Source organism: Chironomus tepperi, unplaced genomic scaffold, assembly GCF_022539635.2.
Source record: "Chironomus tepperi strain 1889 unplaced genomic scaffold, CSIRO-AGI_Ctep_v1 contig_244, whole genome shotgun sequence".
In the NCBI taxonomy this organism is placed as follows: domain Eukaryota; kingdom Metazoa; phylum Arthropoda; class Insecta; order Diptera; family Chironomidae; genus Chironomus; species Chironomus tepperi.
In genome coordinates, this window is record NW_027226366.1 from 1,815,903 (window position 1) to 1,832,541 (window position 16,639).

The following is a 16,639-nucleotide window of genomic DNA, read 5'->3' on the forward strand; positions in this document are numbered from 1 at the left end:
TTGAATTTTCGAAAAATACACTCTAGACTCTGCATCAAATACAGCACCTCAACTTACCTGAGAAATAATTATTAATGATATTGTATGGAATCGAAAAGTCTGCAGCTGTCGGTTGTGGATCCTTAAGCTGTGGCGGTATGCCTGGCTGTGATTGTTGTGACTTACCAAACATAAGAAGATCATTACAACTAGAACTACTTTTTGGTCTATTAGTGCCATTACTACTATTATTTTTACAATTTTCATCATTTTGTGTATTTGAATTATTTTCAACTGTACATTCCTTATCGCTAAATTTCTCACAATTTTGCAGCATGCCATTTGATTCTAATGTCGTCTCACGACTTTTTTCGACAGTCGTTGACGTGGAAGATGAGTTATTGTCACTTAATATGACACGTTTGGAATTCTCAATTGATATTTCTGAAGTTTTTTGCACCTGCTCATGTGAGTTTATCACAGATTTTTCAACAACTATTCTTTGCGATAATTCAACTACTCTTTGTACATTTTCAGATAGCGTAACCTGAGAGAAAATAATAAGATTTTTATTTTTATTACAATTGGGATTATACAGCTACTTGATATTGTAATTGAGTATGAAATTCTTGTGCATTTCGCTTATAAAATTCACTTTATATTGATTGAAGCAGAAAATTTGCTGATTAAGGAACAGAGTTGATGACTTGGTGATTGGAACTAAGTGAGCTGATATTCACATTAGACGACTAGAGCTACTGAGTTACTTGATCTCTTTTAGAAGGACGGTAGCTCGTTGTCCCGTGTCCGACAGCCTTATGGACTAGACTGTATCCAAGCTTGATCATGAGATTAAACGAGATGCCTCCATAGATTAAGTTTCTTATGACAGTACCTAAGATATGCCCAGGTGTGGTCATGAGGCTCATCGAGAAGCCACCGTCAATTGAGTATCTTGTGACAGAACCTAGTGGAAGGCAATCTAGGACCGAATACTTAAACTCTATCCTGCAACTAATCGCAAATAAATTCAACAACCCTAGTTCCATGAAACCCAACTCTGCATCTCACAGAGAAGTAAATTGAGATTAAATTCCATTGAGTTTCTTCTTGTCTTCATATCTCAAAAGCATTTTTCCTATATTAGATTTACTTTGTTGTCTAATGTACTGAATTGATTCAATCACGGAAGAAATTTGATCTTCTTGGTTTTGAGGCGATTTGTCGATTGATTGACTCTTGATTGAGTGAAGATTAAAGTGAGAATGCTCAATAATGAAGTGTGAATTTAATTAATTGAATCTGTTTGAACTCAGCTTGATTTGAATAGCAATCAATATGTAAATTATCCAGCATGCTGAATGCACAAAAATCTCATTAAAAAATTACTTCAATTACCTTTAATACTTTATGAGCTGGAATTGTTGGCTCCTCCTTTTCTATTGCCGGCTCTATGCTAACATTCCATCTATCCATCATTACGACCTCACTGCGGCTAATTTTATCAAATAATTTTGGTATGCTTTCACCCTCATATCCACCACCCCACCGAAGACATCGTGCCAGATCATTACCTAAGAAAGTTTGGGATAAAAGGTTAGAAACCATCAAGTCATCATCATAAATCATTATAAAATTATATTTTTTTTTCGAACCTGTTCCAAGTGGTATCACGGCTGTTGCTGGTTGATGTTTCATTTCCACAGAATCTTAATTTGATTTTTTTTTTTTGCGGTGGTGATGAAAAGTGATTTTTTAAAAGAAATTGTTAATTAATATTCAAAAAAGTAATTAAGAATGTTCGCAAAGATCAAGGGAAGTGTGACGTGGTTTTCTGGTGGTCTGGTTGAATTTATGAGGACATTTTGAGACTTTTCCAAATAAATTTTGTAATGATGGGAGGAATAAGATCACTTTTAGGTTCACTCTAAGCTCAGAATGAGATTCGAACCTATGAACTTTCGAGTTGCCAAACCAAATTTAAGCAAAACTCCTTGCCAATTACTCCACACACCTACTTAACTGCTTATGTCGGCAAAGTGACGAATCGAGGACTAATTCGACCTTGCGCTAGATTTATTTTCAATAGCCGCTTTCCAGGGCAAGAACAACATGAATATTATATACCTGGTATTGGACTTTTGATCGATTAACAGATTCGGGGTTAAGGCAGACTAACCCAAAATGACCAAAATATTCAACCAAACCTCAGAAAATACACCCACAAAAAAGCCAATTATTAATATTCCAAAGGATCCACAAAAAAAATGAAAATAATTACCCATTGCCTCAAGAATCCAGCCGACAGTTCCGTCTCCACCACAACAAATTACTTTGAAATTCGGCACATCTTTGAACATCGTAAGGCCTGTTATATTTTCCAGAAAAAAAGAGGCAATAAGATGAAGGAAATATTGAATTTAATAAAAAGTTACGGCGTTGATAATTTTCAAATAATTTTCAACAGCATGCAAAAAAGAAAAGCATGAACAAATACCTTCGAGCGGTCCCGTCTTACTCAAATCATAAACTTGTCGTGGATTCAGCAAATATTGAAATTTCCTTAATATTCGTTCGCCTTGTCGTCCACCACTCTTTGGATTTATGAATACGAGTAAAGGTGTCGCTGCGGGTGAATCTAGCGTAACTTGAAAATGAATTGGTGGTGCTGGCTGCTTACAAACATGAAGATGGATATCAAGATGATAAAAATAGATTCTTAATTTCAAAATGGAATCAATTACCTTCGACCTTATATTTGTAACACTTGCTGATCTTTGTCGGTCGAGTACGGCAGGACAGATGGCTGTTGGCGGTACGGTAAAATTTGAAAATTTTCCCATATTACATTCAATCTTGACATTATTAGCACAACGATTGTGTAATGTCATTTTACACCATCGACATGTTAATCCTGAATATGCCTTAATTCTCTTGTGACATTTAGAGCAATTTCTATAACAATTTCCTTCCACCCAATGATGTTGAAGTGCACCAGGACGTTTTGACTTGACATATGTTGTTATACATGATGCTGGCGCTCGCTGTACACAACGCTCGTGAACTGTATACTTGCATACTGTTGAGTGAATGTTGAAGTGGAAATAAAATGAGCAAAAAATACAAGGATATTATTTATGATGAGCTCGCATTATCATTATAAGCACCAGACTATCGTTATTTTGAAAACGACCGTTATTTTGAAAACGACCGTTATTTTTAAATTTTAAAAATAAATTAACCGTTAGAAAATTCGAAAACCATATCGAAAAATTCAAATAGATCTGATTTCGAAAATAATCAGGAAAAATTCGAAAATAATTACGAAAAGCTCGAAATTAATTTCGAAAAATTCGGGAAGATTTTCGAAAAATTCGGAAAGATTTTCGAAAAAATTCGAAATTAATTTCGAAATTCAAAAATAACTTCGAATTATTCGAACTGTAATGGCAATGTCTGGTAATGATTCCCATGCATGTAATACAATTTTACATCATATTTAAAGCATTTTTTATGACTTACGTGTGCAACACAATCCCTTTTTACCGAGACCAACAAGCATGTTGAGGCATAAATTGCAATAAGCAGGCTTAGAAAAATGCTTTAACCGCCACACGTGATAACCATCCTCTTTAAGTGAGCTATCAACACCTAGAATATAATACAGGATATATTATCATCATATATACGCGTGGATTACAATTCATTTTCCTTTGAATTGTATAAGAGATTCTTGTTTAGACAATTTTCGTGTCTTGTTTTGCCTCAGTCAACCGAGAAATGAAAATGAATGTAATAAGCTTAATATATGTCTCTTATTGTGATAAATGTTTGTGTACATATGGAATAACTTGAGTGTCATTTTGGCATGCCATATTCGCAGATCGTTAGATAGGAATTGAAATTAATTATGGTTACTGCTTATTTGTGGTACTTGAAGAGCTTTTGATGTCTCTTTGGTTTTGAATGTCTGAAAATTCATTATGTGATGAAATGATTTATGGGATGTACGGTTGGTTGTGTTAGAGGATGTTAGATTTCATTTTGGAATGACAGGAATTTGGTAAAGGTTGTTTGATTTAGATTTGCTGCGTTGAACAAGGACGGCGGCAAGAGCTGTGCAAAATGGTTTAAGTGAGCATTATGCCGCAGTCCTTACCAACCCCCAGTAGCTTAGTGAGTAAGAGCACTTGACGCTTGTAATTAGGAGAGCGTGGGTTCGAATCCAACTCGAGCTGTAGATGTGGAGAAGTCAAATTGACTTCAACGTTCCTTAATGAAATGCTACAAAAGTAAGCAATTAGCAACTGACTAAATTAAAAATTGTAAGATTCAGATGGATACAGAATCCCAAATTGTGTAGGAGCTGTTTAATGCGCTATCATCTCATCTATCTCGATTTCTCCTCAAAACCCCCATGAAATTAGAAACTTATAAATAACAAAATGAATGTGACACAATATTTATCGTCAAAGCCTTTTTTTATCTTCTATCCCATCCTTTTTTGCTCCTTTCGGATATTTTTGTACAAATAGAAAATGAAAGTATCACAAAAAAAATTACAAGTGTTCCGAAAAAGCACAAATTTGCTCTTTTGTTTTTAATTATATAGTTACACGAGCTGGATTCTAATTATAGCTGTAAAATTTATCTCGTACTTAAAGTGTCTATTGGATTCTCATTAATCCATTATTAACAAACTGATTGTTATAAATAGGATAAGAAAGTTTCAACGACAATTCTTAATCCCGCCAACACGTTCATGAACTTTTATTTAATTTAATAGATCAAAGACTTGCAATTTCTATCACGAATTAAATCATTTAATTGTTTCCAAGTCATAAAATTTTTATTCAACTTTCGCGTTCCGAACTTGAGCTTAATTGCATTAAGTTTACGACAGTTTCTGTTCAATAGGAAAATTAAATCTTAAAGCTATAAAAAAAAAGAATCTTTTTACTTTGTTGACTTTAATGCAGGGTGGAAGCAGCTTTGAGAAAAGTTTGGATGTTTTGTGGGAAGCTTCAATGTTTTACTGATTTTTAAAATGTTTCAGCAACTTTTACATTATTTTGATGAGTTTGACAATGTTTTAAATAAATTTTAAAGCTATTTTCAGTGTTTTAGTACAATTTTCAATGTTTTACCACAAATTTCAATGTTTTACTACATTTTGCAAAGATTTGCAACAATTTGTAATGTTTAATGCTGCATTTTGCAATGATTTACAACAGTTTAAATGCTGTTCTACGTTTAATTACAATGTTGCAACGTTTTTCTACTGTTTTACAACATTATTTAACAAACTACCTCAGAAAAAATCTAATTTACAGCATTAAAAATTACAATCAACAATTTTCCCCCTTCTTTAAAGCAGAGTCACGACAAATTTTATGTACATCTTCAGTATCTGAATTAAATATCATGAAAATTGCATTTTGAGCAAATTTATTTTTAGGTTATTCGTTTAAATCATTGTGTGTGTCAGCATTTTCTACAACTCTATTTTCATTTTTAATGCTGTACACAAGCATTGCTGTATGCATTTCGTAAAATGAGCTTTAGCGTCATCAGCGTCATTTTTCGTTTTCTCCATCCCTTTAGATCAGTTCTATGTTTCCCTCTGTGTGCTTTCAACAACAGCAAAAAAACATAGTAAAATGAATTCAATTGTATGGGAGATGAGAATTGGATGAGAATTCTTTTTTTTCGTAAGCGCTAACAAGGGAAAATGAATGGAAATTCCAATTTCTGCTATTATCATTATGAGCTTGTAGCAGATAGCAGCACGTGAATTAACGCAATTTTATTATTATCACTTGCTATGTAATGGTAATAATAATAGTATGTTATATGTTATTGCTGTTCGTTGACATGGATGGACGTAATTTTTACTATTTAGTTTTACTTTGAAAAAAAAAACGGTTAAAATATATTTGAAAAATAACGGTTAAAAAATATTCAAAATTGTAAAGAGTAATAAAACAAAAATTTAACGGTCGATAAAAATTCAAACTAAAAATATATTTTAAAAATAATGAAGCATCAATGTGACATTATAAGTGCCCTCATGGCATTTGTCACAACAACTCAATATAATTAAGGGATATCAAGGGATTATCAATATTCTAAAAATAAAACTATCAATTTATGTGTGACATTCGATGTTTCATTCATTCCGTACATATCATCATTAAAGCTCCTTGTCACTGAAATTGACAAATTACTCAAACTGGACAGAAATAGAAACCATTCATATTCTATGTATATAATTTTCTGACTCACGAACTTTTTCTTCTTCTTCTATGTTATTACACTTCTGAAATCCTTGCTAAAGTTTGTACTATAATTAAGCTTGAATTCATGTTAAATGTTTTGTTTGGTACTTATTAAATTTTGTGACAGCATTGAAGTCTTAAAGCATTTTAACCGTTATTTTTCAAATATTTCCAAGCCGTTAATTTTTCAAATATTTTTTGACCGTTATGTTTTAAATATTTTTCGACCGTTATTTTTCAAATAATTTTTGACCGTTATATTAAATTTATTAGAATTTTTGACAATACTAGTTTCATTCAAAACTGCACTCTCATGCCGTCCACTTTTACTCATTACAGTTGTATCTGTGCGACTTTTTCGTTTCCAACAGAACATGAATGAAATAAATAGTTAACATACCACAAAGCAATTAAAACATAATAGTTTAAAGGAAAAATAAAGGAAAATAGTTGAGTAGGAAGCTATAATATATAGGTTTCCATTAGTTTTCATCCAAAATGTAATAAAGAATTTAACGAGTTGATTTCCTTGACAAAAGGAAGAAAAAATAAACTTTATTGTATGTACATGTTGAAATGGGTATGTAGGTGGTATAAAGGCAAGAAATAGCTAGATAACACTATAATTTATGAACGAGGCAATGACACGAAAATCAGACACGTTTCACTTACCTAGTAATACCAACAATGGAATTGTTGTCAAACCACCACGCTTCCATTCATCAAGTGATACTGAACCATCTCCATCGTAATCGATTTCCGTCATCATATCTTGTAGAATCTGTATGAGAAGGAAAGAGAAAAAAGTATAGGATGTGATGTAAAATGTAGATTTTTATCATTTGATATATGTAGATGGACGAGATGAATGACGTAAATGGGAAGACATACTATGTCAGTTATGAACGAAGCAAGCATGTTCATATGTCACATAAAAGACAGAAATGAAATATTCCAATTTAATCGATTAAACTTACCGGTCTCAATTCAGATACATCCCATCCCAAATATTCCGCAACAGACATCATCTGATTAACGATTGCATCCGTTTCGATTTTATCCAGTACGCCATTACCATCCGTATCGTAAAGACGAAACATGACTATGGAAATGGATGTAAGAAATATTCAGTTTTGCTTGTTATAAGGCAGAAGGGCAATAAAAATTGTTGAGAAAGAGATATTCACATAAGAATAGAAGAATGAAGAGATGTCATAAATTTTCATCCTACACTTCATTCATTTGAGACACAGAAACGAAGTCGTGGCAATAAAATCATGCCAATGAGGGCAAGGCTTCTTATAGGCACTAAAGCGTACGACATTCTATCATTTTTGCATCAATTTTTTAGTGCCGCTTTGATCATTTGGAATTGAAACTGGTTGAAGATGATTAATATTTTGAGGATATATGGAATTTGAAATGAGATTGAGTTACAGTCACTGTTTCTAAGCTGTTCAGTTGAATCGAGTTTCAAGCATGTTTTCCTTATTCCTTAGTTCTTCGCTGGATCTTAACCTTCTCAAATTGAAGTTTTTAATCAAAATCCTTTAATTTTGACTTCTTTTGACTTATTTCTTTTGTTAACTTGCACAGTACCTCATTGTTAAGGTTATAAGCTTAAGTTTTTCGTCCTTATATACACTTTAAATACTTAATTTAATGAAAATAACTCAAATTTCTCAAAAAACTCTGTTTTTCTTGAAGTAAGCGTTAATTTTTCGATAAACTTAACGAAATAAAATTCAAATTTAAAATAACCGTTATTATATTTATTTCAGCTAATTTCTTAATCATAAATTATCGACGACCTATTCGAAACAAGTCTAATTTAAATATGCAGGAAGCTACATGATTTTACAGAACTACAAGTTTATTCTACGTCTACAATTTAACATGGATAACTTCATTAATATTAGATTGAAGCCATTAAAGGATGAAAAATTTATTTGATGAAAAATTTATTTGACCATATGAATCTTTTCCTATCTCCATAAAATATCTTTAGTTCCTCATAGTCAGAAAAAGTCTAATAAAATTTATCTAGCATTAGAAATAGAATTTCATACTCTATTCTTTATGTATCTTTCATTATCCATCATGATTCATGAATGCTTCAAGCTATATTTTAGTAATCACGAGAGATTCATATTTTTACTCAAAAAAACTTTCTCCTTGACCTATCCATTTCATCTAAGTAGTCATACTGGATCATTCAATCTAAAAGTCTTTTGAAATATTCATGGTAAAAGGTTTTCATCAAAAATGGAGGAAATCTCTTATCAACAGCTTCTAAATTGGATTCCTCTGTGAATATTCTTTTCATCTATTCTTACGGAACAAATCTCTGATTATGCCTTAACTATTTACTATCATATATATATATCCATAGAATAACATACTAAATGAGTTTACTCACATTCCAATTTATCTTCGGGTCTTCCTGCTTCCAATAGAGATAAATAGCATACAACGTCTTTCAACGGAACTTTCATGGTCAATGGATCTAAAAACGATTGCTTCCTCGGCAAAAGCTTCAAATCTGAAATTGAAAATCGACCAGATCGGAGGAAAAAAAGAAGGAAAAATTATACTTTATGAAATAAATTACGACCCTCAATTTTACAGATTTTTCTTCTTTTATTATCGCCATTTAGTAAAGTATAAACCCAATGCTGGTGGAAAATAAGTAAAAACCGTTAATATTTGAAAGTTTGTTCTGATGCTACCCTTGGAATCTTAGGGGAATATCAGTTTTAACAAAATGTAAACAAACACACGTTTTTGCAGTTTTTAGTTTAAATTATTAAATTTAAGGGAATTTAAGCAAATTAAGTATTTGCAGAGCAGTTCTAGATCCTCAACCTAGTGCTTTAAATACAGTAAGTTGTTCTGCATCATCAATATAGTAAAATTTACAAATTTCAAGCAATTTTGAAAATTTCATCAAAATTTTGATTAAAATACAAAAAATTCAATTTACGACTAACGTAATAGTCCACTTCCAGTCAGCATCGAAGCAAAATATATAGAAAAGCATTTAAAAAATGAATAGAGAAAGTAAAAAGAAGAGATTTCGGTAATTGAATTCACAAACAATAAAAAAAAATGGATCAATTTCTCTTTAAAGCGTTTTGTCGTTAAAAGGAACGGAAATAAGAAAGAAGAAAATTGCGGAAAATTGGAAGGAAGTCTTTTGAGGAATCAAAATAAGAAAGGAAGAAAAAAATCCGTCTATGGTGGATAAATAGAATCTAGGGCAACCCCTCAAAAATAAAGTCTACAACAAACAGCAATAACAACAGCCACAAACATTTATTGTTATTTTTCAACTTCTACCTACCATCAATTTTGCAGTTTAGTGAGTTATTACTTTTACGCGATGAGTTACGCGACATTTGAGAGTGAGAGTGCGTGTGTGAATGCGTGGGACTAGAGTCAGCTGAACGACGGTGATTTGGAGCTAATGGACTAGGTGTTACAGTCACTAAAGGATGAATTGTTCCTAAAGAAATTATGTTTATATGATTGTTTTATTGCTATATGCCATTTATAAAGATATTCTGTATTTTGTTCTGTTTATTTTCTTTTTTTACTGCTTTTTACTCAAATGGAAAAACTTAAATTGGATTATAAAAAAAAATAACAAATTTGTGTGAGGAACAAAATTGTGGAAAAAAGGAAATAAAAAGTTTTTTTTAAAGTTCTCAAAATGCGCACGTGGAGAGGAAATATATATACAAATTATCAAGCTTTGGAATTGAGCAACAGTTTGTGACAAGAAAATTGGAGCTTTCATTTTGACATTTGGTTTAAGGCAATAATGCATTCATGAGTATCTGACATGGGTGTGAGTTCATGTTTTAAGTTCTTATTGTGGCATTTTGGCGCCAAAATCATATTAAATCATTTAGACTGGATTAATAATGCTGACTTCTAATTTAAACTAAGGTTAATTTAAGGATTGTCCAAGCAGAAGGTAGGAATAAAATAAGGAAAGGTTTGCAAATGACGACAATCGAAAATATTGTAATTTTTGATCAAACTAACCTCAAAATATTGAAAATTATCAACAAAACTTCATAAAATCTTCAGTTTTATATGAAAATTATGTAGGTTAATTTCTAAAATCTGATAAACTCAATCAAGTAAGCTCTGAATTAAAGATGTAAATTCTATCCATAAATTCAAGACATTAACCTCAAATTTGCATCTTTTCTGAAAAAAACCCAACATCTTACTTCAAAACTATGCCTTTTTCTTACTCTTCTGATACTACTTCAGGGAACTCATTAATTATTAATCAAAAAATATGTTGTCTGTGGATTGAGCCTCCTCTAAAATTGTAAACAATTAACCTTCATCACGAGGAAGCAAACAGATAGTGACGTTGATAAATTGCTTCACAAATTCTGAGGAATCAGATAAGAAGAAAAATATTAGACTTTGTAATGCGACACTTTACTCTGTGGAATTGATATTCAGCACCTTTTTGTGATGATTTGGAAATGCGATTTTCTTGAGAAAATTGAATTTATATGATGGATTTCAGAAGAAATGTTTTTTAGGTTAGAATGTTGGGGAATTTTGAAATAGAAATGAATTTTTCAGATTACTATTAAACTTTAGCTTAAATCTGCTGTTTAATCAACTTAAAGAAATATAGCACTCGATAAAAACCTTAAATGTTCTCTATAATCAATAAATTTAACAATTCAAGCTCATTTTAGTAATTTTTGCTCAATTAAAACCAAATTTTACTCAATTTAGACGGTTGCTCAGTCTTATTTTGTTTTCTGTTGCTCAGTTCTACTCAAATTGCTTAATTTTTCATTATTGATTTAAATTGTCGCGTAGTATTGTCCGATTTCAATGAATTTTAGGTAATCGTTGCTAAGTTTTGCTCTTTTGTTGAATGTTGCTTAGTTTTTTAAGCAATTTTAAAACAAATTTGAACAAATTCTAGACAAACTTGCTCAGATTTTATCAAAATTGCTCAAATTTGTCATAAAATTGCTCAAATTTGAACTTTAGTTGCTCAACTTGCTTTAACTTTCGCTCAAAAAGTCTTTAAAGAGTCTTTATTTCAACTATGAGCACCAATTGCACTCTCAACTTCAACATCTCATTTTAATTCCTTAAACTTACAAAATTATTTACTTAATCAATGTTAAATTCCAACTCAATGTTAAATATTTACAAGCTTGCTTAGGTTATGTTAGAAAAAAATAATTAATTTGTTCAGGCACTCATCATTATTTACAAAATTTACAAAAGGCCTTTTGTTAAGGCATGAATGGTACAAAAAAAAGAGAGAGAAAAAATTCCAAAGCTCAGTTTAAGAACTTGTATCATTTAAAAGCGGAGCTACAAAAAAAAAGAAAATGCTTTAACAAATGACTAAATGACAACAAAAAAAGGAAATAAATTTCCGGGAGTTGAGGAGGAAAAAAAAAATCACAACAAAAAAAAATATAAATTTAAAATAATGGGAAAGCCAGAAAGGAATTTACCCGATTTCGATTTATCATCGTGTCTAAGTTGATGAAGCTTATCAGTGAGGCCGTGAAGGGTGTCAACAAAGCTATGCGTTTTCGTTTCGGGTGTTAAGCATTGAAAATTTACAATATTGTTCATGTTGGGTATTGATCCTTTAGTTTATTTTTATTTACAAATGTATAGTATGCGATATGTACACATGATGATGATGATGATGATGATGATGTTCGAGATGTGTGTATAAAAATGGATATGGCATAAAAAAAGAAGAGAAGAAAAAAGTGCAAGAATGTGATTAGTAATTCCTAAGTGAATATGCGAATAAATGAGATTTCATGTTTGTACTTTTTTCCTTCCCCTTCTTTCCTTACAATCTATTTTCTATATCAGTTCCGCATATCTAATGAATTACATTCCCCATATATTATATGAAAAAAAAAGTCCATAACTTTTTCATTCTTTCATCAAATTCTGAACAATGACTGCAAAAAAAGAATGAAATAATGTCACAATCTTATAAAGATGAAAATGAATTGAGTGAAAAGCTCCTCAGTTTCTATTATTCTATAAGAATGTATGCGAACCATAAAAAGATTGTACAATTTCTCATAAATTTTAATTTTCCTGAAATATATACAGTTAAAGTGATGTAATAATAAAAATGTAAGTTAGCTATAAAATGTCACTCAATGAGATTTGTGGGTAGAGCGCACTTTTGTCAGATGGAAATTGATGTAGAAATCATGAGTTTAGTTCCAATTATAGTCTAGTTTAAGAATTTATAAAGAGTTTTTCGTAAATGTAAAATTCCAAATTTTTAACGGAATATTAAATTTCAAAAAAATTTCTTTGTGGACAACTTCAAGTCTAATTTTAAAATTGTCAAAATTAAGTAGATTCCGAAGAAATCTATGATAATCTCATAGTCCTTGATTAAATTAACTTGTCTAGTCTTCACACTTTGCTGTTCACGTAAAATAGATCCTCAATAGTCCCAAAATTCTCCATTATTTGCCACTTACAGTCTGTTTAATCACAGATTCTCCAAGACTCAATCAGGAACTCAATAAATCTTTCATAAATCATGCAAACTTCTACTAAGTAAGTAAGTAACTTTCAAAAACCTTAAAAGGAAATTCCTACAATAAACTCTGCAAAAATGCGCTAAAACTTCCACATTCTCTCGTCTTTTTGACAACATAAAAAATTGAAAAATATAAAGCAATATAAAAGAAATTGTTCATTCTTGTCTTTCTTTTCTATAAGCTGCAACTCTAGCTCTATCATGATATGCGAAATATTTTTTTATTATTTCTTCAGTTCTAAACTTCATTTAATAATAAATTTGAATGAATGGTGTGTTTGCGTGTTTAAATTTAAAGCAATTTTCATGACATGAATAAATGGCATCCACAATGGCTGTTTATTTTTTTCATGAATGGAAGCAGCAAATTTTTATATTATAATGCAAATGAATTACGCTCCAAACAGAACATTAAAAATTTTTTTTCATTATTCCTCCTCATTCTTATCTTGATATGTGAAAATGTATGTATTAATGCATGTTGGCATGCTCTTGTAAGGAAATTGCTTTAAATTTTATCCATGTTCAACTTATTCTTTCAACTCATTTTGTTCAGTCACACAATGTACAGCCTGTACACATGATCGATTGTTGTGCATTACTACCGACTAGTTGAATACATTCAAGTGCTTAATAAGCACTATTTTGATTAAAATACAGTTGCTGCTTTTTTATTATGGCAACTTAAAGTGGTCAGACGGCAATAAATCTTCACTATACATTGTCATCAACTTTCTTTCAGTCGTCGAGGCGCTTGAACTTTGCAGTGAAAAATTCTTGGAAGACGTCTTAATATAGAAAGTTCATTGAATGTCACTTTTAATCTTTAACGTCATTTCTGCTCTTCTCTGGTATCAACTGTTAAAGATATAAGTGATTTATGCTATACTTTATATAAAATGCTACAATGTTAAGGACATTCTCTTATGTTGAGAGAAAATTCTTGGGATTTTTATGAAGTTAGTGCACTTTTATTAAGTTTTAGTGGCTGAATGCTGATTAATTTGATACTTTGGGACTTGAAAATTGAGTGGGCATCAATATTGTGAGATATAATGTGCTTAAGGAGGAAATGATTGTCAGGTTGTTGAAAAAGTACATTAGCAGTCATTGTAATCAACGCTAATGAGTCTAAACAAGCTTAGACTAGTTAAAAATCATTAGCGAAAGTAGGGCTTGTCCAAATCTGCACTCCTGGAGCCTAGGACGAATTAAAAGGTACAGCTGAAAAGTTTAGGCCTGCATCGATATCGTCTCAAAGTGTAGCTTGAGACATAGAGCTAGCTGAATCCTTTGGTATGACAATACAGCCTATTCAGCTGAGTGATTAGATAGAAGACCATAAGTCTGTTACCACCTCTTTAATAAGGATGTGGGTTCAACTCCCAGTAAAAGCAGAAATCACAAGAATGTTTTCTGCCACATTATACAGCATTTAAGGGCGCAACCCTATTTGAGAGGAGAGCATTTTTGGAATGGTCCACTAATATTTAGGTGTGTTTCTGAATTTTTGTCTCGTAAAATTCCAGCAAAATGAAGAATCTTGTCTGAAAAGTGAGGTTTTGCTCCCAAACTTCCTAACCTCCCCTTGAATACGTCCCTACTAGTCCTTATGAAAGTCATAGTCGATATTAAGTTTGCAATAGATTATGAGAAAGAATATAATTCCAATGAAAATCATAGAAAGCATTGAAAATTAAATTTAATTGCAATTTTTCTCATAAATTTCCAATTTTATAACAAATTAAATATGAATATGAAACTTAGTTAGCAATAAATTCGAAAAAACTTCAAGTAACTCTTCAACCACATGCATTTAACTAGCAAAATCTACTTCACAATTGTGTTCAAACTTCAAACCTGATCGCTTGTTCTCGACTAGATTTAGCAGACTTACTATTTAAAATTAACTCTTTAAGCTAGCAAATTTGCAGCATTTTAAAAATTTCATTCTCATTCCAATAATCACTAGCTTTTATTGTATACAAACTTCCAATAAGTCGAACATGTCATCTTTAAATTCAACACACAAAACTCACCCAAAATATAAAAAAAAATTCAATTTATACACAGATCAAAAAAGTTATGATTAAAGCATTAGTAAAGTACCTCTAGTGTTATGTGATATAACAGGAACACATGCTGCATTGCTACTAACTGCGGCCATACAATTTAAAGTACTATTACCTGATAGCTGTGACTGATAAGGTCGCAGGAATGACAAGAACAGATGTTGCGATAGCTCAAATGGTGTCTCGCAGTCGAGGAACAAGTCAATAAACTTTTGAAAGCCTTCAAAGTCAATGTCCTAGTGACGATAAAAATAAAAGAATGTTTAAAGCATAAAAGATGATAAAAATGGAACTTACGTCATCCTGATTAAATTTATAAGTTGATGTTGGTCCACAAAATTCATCCAGCACATCTTCAAGCTTTTTAGAGGAATCTGAAAAAAATATGCGGAAAAATTTCATTTGATGTTAATGCACTTAAGTCTCTTTTGTGTACTTACAGCTTGCAAAATCCTGTAGCTGTTGGAACTCGTTGGGCGAAAGCTTATCCCATTGTGATTGTGAAGACGATGCCATCTGTGGATAAAAAGGAATTTGTAACAAATAAGTTTCTCGTCTCTGCTTTTTTTTGTCAAGTTTATTATTATGAAAAATGGATGATGTCGGTCGTATGGAAGGGATTCTCATTCCGTACATATCACAGACTAACTTTTTCATCTCACATAATTTCATCATACATTCATGACTTCATACAAAACAGCAGAAATATTCTACCATTTCGCACAGTGAGTTATTAAGATGTTGTTTATGTTCTCATGCACATACTTTAACTGCTTATTTGACTTTTTTCTTAATGTTTCTCATTCAATTCGGGAAAGCATTGTGGGAGGGTTGATATGGAAATTATTTTGGATGCTGATGACGTAATAAGGAACAACAGTTTTTTGTACAAGACATATTGTTTGTGCAACATTCCAGAGTACATACAGTGAGTGTATTGTGGATTGAAGTAGACTAAAGCTGCATAAGATCATTATTGTCATGGCAGATGAATCTTATCTCCGCAACTAAATGAGCTTGCATTTAATTATACTCAATTATGTACACAAATGAGCAAACTTCTTGTCTGTTCGAGCATATGATTGACATTCTGTCATAAAATATCAAAGATTTAAAAGAAAACGTTCAACTCTGAATTTTCAAAAGTAGAGGTTCAAATCCTATTGTGAAAGAGTTTCATTTTGTGAGTTCAAAAGATTTTTCTTTTTTTTGGAAAATTTTGATCATTTAACTATTTTGCACTAACGACCTAGGTTAAATTCAAAAAAATCTATAGTTGGATATGAAATACTAAAAAGTTATCAAAACCAGGATTCCCTAACTATCAATGAGAATGTCCAAATTGACAGTCATCATACTATAATCCCCCTCAATAATTCAATCCCCACATCACATCCATAACACCAACTCTGTCCAACTCGTGTTGAAAAATTGAATAAAATGTTTTTTCTCCTTAGTCAAGAACTACCACAATCCCACATTTTATGAATTTTTCACAACCTACCATAAAAACCGCAAAATTTTCTTTTTTAATGAATTTTTTTTTCTTCCTGAATGTGTGAAAATTCAACGTCGTTTTGTTAAACAAAGTGTGGAAAAAATACAGAGTTTCGAGAGGATTTCAAAGAATCAAATTTAAAGCTTCAATTTAAAATGCTAGAAATTGAAAGAAAATTTCAAAATTAATGTTAAAATAGCCTACTTGGATTGAAGTTATTTTATGAAAA

At 31.3% G+C, this 16,639-nt stretch overlaps 1 protein-coding gene across 15 annotated transcripts in view; it reads right to left on the reverse strand.

The window, feature by feature from the left end:
- The window catches only part of Dgk (diacyl glycerol kinase 1), a 68,038-nt gene that overhangs the window by 6,175 nt on the left and 45,224 nt on the right, over positions 1-16,639 (reverse strand). For 11 of the 15 annotated variants that reach the window (XM_070641199.1, XM_070641198.1, XM_070641194.1 and 8 more), the window contains 14 exons: positions 15,353-15,428; positions 15,210-15,286; positions 14,950-15,148; positions 11,771-11,908; positions 9,601-9,762; positions 8,677-8,799; positions 7,235-7,359; positions 6,930-7,038; positions 3,502-3,630; positions 2,477-3,058; positions 2,261-2,347; positions 1,635-1,688; positions 1,378-1,553; positions 58-526 (listed from right to left, as the gene is read on the reverse strand). In XM_070641199.1, the coding sequence (XP_070497300.1) occupies positions 58-526; positions 1,378-1,553; positions 1,635-1,688; positions 2,261-2,347; positions 2,477-3,058; positions 3,502-3,630; positions 6,930-7,038; positions 7,235-7,359; positions 8,677-8,799; positions 9,601-9,762; positions 11,771-11,908; positions 14,950-15,148; positions 15,210-15,286; positions 15,353-15,428 (2,506 nt within the window). The remainder of the gene's footprint in view (positions 1-57; positions 527-1,377; positions 1,554-1,634; positions 1,689-2,260; positions 2,348-2,476; positions 3,059-3,501; positions 3,631-6,929; positions 7,039-7,234; positions 7,360-8,676; positions 8,800-9,600; positions 9,763-11,770; positions 11,909-14,949; positions 15,149-15,209; positions 15,287-15,352; positions 15,429-16,639) is intronic. The other 4 variants (XM_070641207.1, XM_070641208.1, XM_070641209.1 and 1 more) reach the window with 4 other exon arrangements.